General features: G+C 42.8%; 1 protein-coding gene across 1 annotated transcript in view; it reads right to left on the bottom strand.

Annotated features, from left to right (window-relative positions):
- Positions 1 to 5,308, bottom strand: part of KIAA0895 (KIAA0895 ortholog) — an 8,320-nt gene extending 3,012 nt beyond the window's left edge. The window contains exons 1-4 of the mRNA XM_010017182.1: positions 5,171 to 5,308; positions 2,946 to 3,078; positions 1,518 to 1,823; positions 929 to 1,026 (exon numbers count right to left, since the gene is read on the bottom strand). Of these exons, the coding sequence (XP_010015484.1) occupies positions 929 to 1,026; positions 1,518 to 1,823; positions 2,946 to 3,078; positions 5,171 to 5,302 (669 nt within the window). The 5' untranslated portion in view covers positions 5,303 to 5,308. The remainder of the gene's footprint in view (positions 1 to 928; positions 1,027 to 1,517; positions 1,824 to 2,945; positions 3,079 to 5,170) is intronic.
- Between the last annotated feature and the right edge of the window lie 1,134 nt (positions 5,309 to 6,442).

The following is a 6,442-nucleotide window of genomic DNA, read 5'->3' as shown; positions in this document are numbered from 1 at the left end:
CAGAAGCTGTGTGGAGCTAAGCAGGCTTAAAGCAAAAGGAAGTTTCAGAGACGAAAGTTGCAGGGACTTATTTGACAGTGCAATTTTATTTTCAGAGCTTCTTAACTTGGTTCAGTCACCTAAATAGTTCTGCTCACCAATATGGATATTCCTGACACTAAAGGCAAAAGGGTGGACCAAGCGCCTCTGTCATAATATGCTGCTTCCCTTTATCGCCCATTGATTGCCAAGTAGGCACAAATATTGGTGTGCCAGCTCTAAATGCAAGCGTAATAACATCAATTGGAAGCCTGGTTTATGTGAGTATGAGCCCTGCTTTATGAACTGTGGAAACTTTGCAATCCAAGGATTTGGTTCAGGAAGCGTGACAAAGTTTCTGCACCACTCAGTATGATTATGAGAGCAAACAAGCAATGGCAGTTAGAATGGGCATAAAATATGTTCTGTGAATGTAAAAATAACATGTGTTCTGGGGGGGAAAAACCCAAAACAACCGAGTTTTTAAAAATCATTACAGGTGCCATCAGTGAGAGAAATTTTTAATGGAAAACTCCCTGTTGTGGATGGGGATGTGTGAGCATCAGATGATTCATTTTGCTTCCTACTAGGACCACCACCTTATCTAGCACTAGTTGCCCAAGGCAGTCCCTTGTACTGCAAGTCAAATATCACCCTGTAAAGGGAGGAAAGTCTGAGAAATATGACCATAAAATCTTAATCTGATAAGTGAGGAATGAGGAAAAGCTGGTAGAAATTTTTTTAGGACCTCAGAATACTTGTAACTTGCAGTGTGTAATACAAGGTGCTGCACAGAGCAGAGATTTCTGCATCAAAGAGAAGCAGAGCACGACGACTCACAGCTCTTTACAGGCAGCTTTGCTGAAATGATACAACTGGGGTACCCTGGGGTAAGAATGAGTCCACTCACCTTTCCAAGGGCTGTCAGCAGGTGGAAGTCAATGGACTCCCTATATCGCAGGATTCGGAGGATGCCATCCAAGTACACCTGATCCTTATTGAAACAGCCTAAAAGGAAGCAGGAGACATTGTCAGGGTTTGTTCAAGGCATATTCCCAGAAGCCATTATGAGCAGAACAATTGTATTGTTAAAAACTAAACGTTTATATCCCAGGCTTTGAAAACCTTCCCAAAAATGAAGTTGAAAGCTAGACCCACTAACCAGAGAAAGAAATCAAACACAGAAGATGGCACCTATGAATATCCATAGCAACATTACATCTCTTGTACTAAACATGAAAGGAGATCAAACTGTATGAACTCCTTCATGGCTTTGCAATTTACATTCCCATTTCCAACAACAAAGAGCATCCATTACTGCATTCAGTCTGAAAGCCTCACGGTGTGCATTTTCAGCCTTGTTTTCCATAGCAGAAATCCTGCTGCCTCCCTTCAGAAAGTGCAGGGTCCATGGCTCTGTTTTGAAAAGGTTTTACTGTGTGACACGAGGAAAAACCCCCCTGAAGTAAAAAACCAGAGAAGACAAAGAGGGAACCCACCTGGTTGTGATGTGTCGGTCCACCCTCTCTTGGCTCGTACGCAGTAATCCCACCTAGTATTGGGGTCCTTGACAAATTTCCCCAAGTCCTGGAAAAGCTGGCTGAAGGACATTTGGCTAGCCTGGTACACCGTGTAGTACAGCAGCGCAGCCCTCCAAAGGAGAGGGTCTTTGCGGAACAGGACGCTGTGGATGCTTGCGAGCCCCTCTTCTGTAGGGTTGATTGGTTTTAGCCCATGTTTTCTCCGTCCGTTCCAGTTGCACCAAGGCTGGCTGTTGTTGTTAAAACCCCGAAAGTAATGAGTTCCTGAAAAGAAAGGAATATGGGACTTAGAGCAGTAGCACCTCATGATTAAAACCATATATATATCTATATAAAATACGGCAGGAGATGCCCATTTCAGTACCCTGAACTGGTAGGACTGGGCACTCATCTACAACAGAGATGCAGATACATGGTGCAATTATTCACCTGCTGACTGCAAATGGGACTCCCATAAATACCTCAGGAAAACACGTGTCAGCAGGACTGGAGTTCCCAAATCCATGGAAAGGAATTTTCAAAAGCATCTTACACGCTGAATGCCTCTAGCATAGGCTAGGCATTGTAGTGGACAGAAGGAAGGTGAATCAAAGCAAAGGGGCAGAAATGTTGCCTCTTGAAGGTGATTTAACAGCCCTACCATTGCCTTGGAAGAGGCTATGTCCCTTTACAATGTGAGTCTTCAGTTGAAATTCAGGCACCAGCCAAGTTTATCCAGTTTTGATGTACTTAGTTTAAACAGTCACTGAAAACTTTCTAGAAACCTTCCACAGGGCTGGGCCAACCTTGTGTGATGCAAAATCAAGGCAATCTTACACCAGTTTAGGGGGCACTGGGTAAATTCTTCACACTTAAAGCATGCCTACGTTTGCAAGCAATGCAGCATAATGGAAGCAGATCTGCCCAGTGAAATGGCTGGTGCTGAGGTTCAAGAGTCACATCTTTTTGTTTCCCCTCATTATTTTTAACTCCAGACTAGCTCTAAATTGATCTCATGAGCAGAATGACCCCGAGCAGTGACAGCACAGAAGGTATGCCCTGGAGCAGAGCCTCTCAGCTAGCATCATCTGGAAGGACCACACTTTGCCTGCTCCAAGATTCCTTTGGCAAGTGAACCTCAGTGCGGTACGTGGGACTAGCTGGCAGGCTCACTTCAAAAGCTCGCTCCTGATCTGACCTAAAATACTGATGTCCATGGACCCCAGGAATCCTTTCAGTGCATGCTGCAGTGACAAATAGGCTTCTCCTTCCCTTTAACCTACAGCACAGGTTCTTAGATAGGAATGTTCCTTCTGTACACGTACAGTGCCCGGCCATCATTGCAAGAGAAGTACAAATGCATGCAAGTACTCCCCTTTGCATGGAGAACTGATGTCGTGCTCATACCAATTTCATGTCTCAGCATCCCTTCCAGCCAGTGCTCTCGCGCAGTGGAGATGTTGATAGTGAGAGTGGGGCGGCCATTCACCACTGTCATTGAGGCTCGAGATAGCAGGTCCTCCGTGAGATGGACCACAATCTAAAGATGAGAGAATTCGGGTAGCAAAGAGCTCTCTTCTCACTCCTGGTCCTGCTTTTGCCTTTGACCCTCCAAGTATGGCATTTCTCTTTGCCCTTCACAGCCCTTCTTCGCTACCAGGAATCACGTATGGGAGACACTTCTGACTCCACTGAGCTCAGTCACCTGTGCTGCTGACAGAACCTCAGGACTCAGCATGTGGGTAAAGACATACATTTGATTTTTTGAACTGTCTCTAATTATCTTGGTATTACTGAGAACTGAAAAATCCTAGATAAGCACACATAAATCAACTAGGTATCTGTACACTTACCTGTCTGAAATCTTCTTAGTTGCAATTCTAAAGCCATATAAATAAGAGGGGGGAAGCACTGTGTACCTCATTCCTTCTACATGATGCAGGCTTGAAATATTACTAAAATACTGGTTTGGTTTTGTTTTATACCAGGAAAACAAATATACCATATATATATTTGGTATATATATAAATGGTGTGTGTATACATATATATTTATGGTGTGTATGTATATACACACACACACACCATTTACTTCTTACTTTCTGATTACCAGTGGAAAATAGGTAATCGAAACAAAAACTGCCAGAGAAGGACTTGAATGCAAATTGATATATTTTGTTATTTTTGAGTTTAAAAAGACTTTTTAAATGAGTGAATGGGAGGAAGAAGGAAAACTCTTTGCTGAAGACTAAGCACCTTTCCCTCGTCACGTAATGCCTAAAGGAAGAGTACTGCTCAGAGGAGTACAGGGGAGAGTACCCTATTTTTTAATATAAAAGTTAACAAAAAAGGACCCAGGGATCAATGACGTTAACATGACATTTCCCTGTTTTCAAACCCCATCACTCAGCTTCAAGTTCAACAGCAAACAATCAGTCCCATCAATTAACGATGCAGGAAAGATTTAGATTTAAAGCACAGGTATCACTTCGCTTCATTAACACCTCTTCAACTTGAGAGACTATTTTCCTAATATTTTAGACCATGCTAAGCACGAGGTATTAACCCTGCTTTTGCAGAAAAAGTAAAGCATTTCATGAAGAAGGATATGGGATGTTTGATGAGGAGGCAGGATCCTGCTTCCATGAAGACAAACCAAGACAAAAATGAACGCAAAGGGAGATAAAAGCACAGCAAAGACCAAAAACCATGATTTTTTTTCTGCTTGCTCTAAACTGCAGTTTTATAACCTCAGTCTTAGAAACACAGCTGAAGTGTGGTAACAGTGTCCAACTGGAGTCTCCCCAAAAAGTGTCATGAGTTTAACAGGTCCTCCTAATAATATTATGAAACCTAGTTTCTAGGAAACTGATTTTTGCCTCTTGGTCTCCCGTTCCAGACTCCTGTTGCTCACTGCCAGTGATCTCATCCAAGTCTTGGACTGTGTCAGCTGGTGCTTTCATTTGGAGGAGTTCTCTCTTTATATGTTCAGTTTCATCTGATTTTTCCAAGCAATTCTGTGTAACTCAGTAAAACGGGACTTTTTAAATCCTGAATGGTGGAAATAAGTGTTTTTTGCAATAGGGCTCTAAAACTTAGATGGTTAAAGACAGGAAAACCCAGCACTCAAACCAACCGAACAAGCCAACCTCTTTCAGACCTTTTTATTCACTTATGTCACTTTCCTTTTGTGTTGCTGCTTATAAATCAGTCTCCTGAGCTGCTGCTTATTTTTCTTGGCCTTTTCTTAACTCTTCCTTTTGGTGTAAATGATTTGATACAAGAGAGCAGACGGCAGAACTGATGAATAAATGGAAATGTGCTAATCTCCAAGTAGCTGAAAAAAGGGAAGGAAGGGTGTCGTTCTGGGGTACTCCCCAAAGAGGTGAATTTAAGAACAAGCACAGCTGAACGAGGAAACAGGCTCAGAGAGATGGCTGAAGCATTCACGAGGAATTTGCATCATTTCAATTGTTCAGCAGTTAGACTGGGCACAGCCATGAGAAAGACATGATGTAAGGAACATTCCTGTAATTACAGAGGAGAGGCCTCACAAATGGTCTCTTGGGCCCATCCGTGTGTAATTTCTAAGGTGACATAAATGTTTCTTGCCCGATGCAGTGGGTGACTTACCTCACCAAGACAGCCTTCTTTCACCATGTATTTCCTGACGTGATTCCAGATGCGACTTTTGGTCAGCAAGCTGCCTCCAGTGGCCTGTTCAAACTTCTCATAGCTTCCATATTTCTGCAGGGTCCGCTCCATAATGTTAATGGACTATGGGATACAAAAGCATAGCAAATACGAATGCAGTAAGACCCCCGTGAAGGACTGTGTATTCTTCCTCACTTTTTAATCCTTCTTCTTTAACTCATTGGGAGTCACTATCAAACTGCAGTCATTAGAAGCAGGCTGACAGCCTGTAATCCATTTATACTATCTACAGACACACATTAATGCCAAAGTACTAAAAAAGATTCTGATCAACTCATCTTGGACCCACATATATCAGCATGACACAGCCTAGTGAAATCATACCCCTTTTCTCTTTCATTTCATAGAATCATAGAATAGTTTGGGTTGGAAAGGACCTTAAGATCATCTAGTTCCAACCCCCCTGCCATGAGCAGGGACACCACACACTAAACTATGTCGCCCAAGGCTCTGTCCAGCCTGGCCTTAAACGCCTCCAGGGTTGGAGCATTCACAACTTCCCTGGGCAACCTATTCCACTGTCTCACCAAATTTGGGGAATGTTGTACAGCTGCCTTGTGAATTAGACAACAGATCACAAGGAGATGGTGAGTTTAAGCTGTCAGTATGTTTCTTTCTCTGGTTTTCCGAAGAATTTTACAACCATGAGCTATTACTGTCATCACACTAAATTTCCTCCTGATTTTCAATTTAGGAATGCTGAGCCATGATGAAGCAGATGTGTAACTAGAATTTTAATGTTCCTACAAAGTTTCCCACATGACATCCTTGTCTTTAAACTGGAGAGACATCAATTTGATGGATGGACCATCTGATAAAGAATCGGCTGGATGGCTGCACACACCTGGCGTGGCAAACCTAATAGATGGCAGGAACTTTTGTTACTCTTGTTCCTCATTGTTGACCTGTGAGCACCAGCAGCTTTGAGATACCGCTGTGAGTAATAATTAGATACTGTTTTATTTTTCACTTGCAGTGGTCCAAGTAAACTGGAGCAAAACACTCTGAGGTGGGTGGGATGGCACTGTACTCCTATCACCCTCCTAGTGAATGTGATGTGAATTTACCTAGATGTGTGCAAGGTATTTGACACTGTCCTGCATGTCATCCTTGTCTCTAAATTGGAAAGGTCTGGATTTGACACATGGACCACTCAGAATAAGGAACTGGCTGGATGGCTGCACACAGAGA

Source organism: Nestor notabilis, unplaced genomic scaffold (assembly GCF_000696875.1).
Source record: "Nestor notabilis isolate BGI_N333 unplaced genomic scaffold, ASM69687v1 scaffold4936, whole genome shotgun sequence".
In the NCBI taxonomy this organism is placed as follows: Eukaryota; Metazoa; Chordata; class Aves; order Psittaciformes; family Psittacidae; genus Nestor; species Nestor notabilis.
The sequence above is the reverse complement of the archived record's forward strand: the minus strand, read 5'-3'. Positions and strand labels throughout refer to the sequence as shown.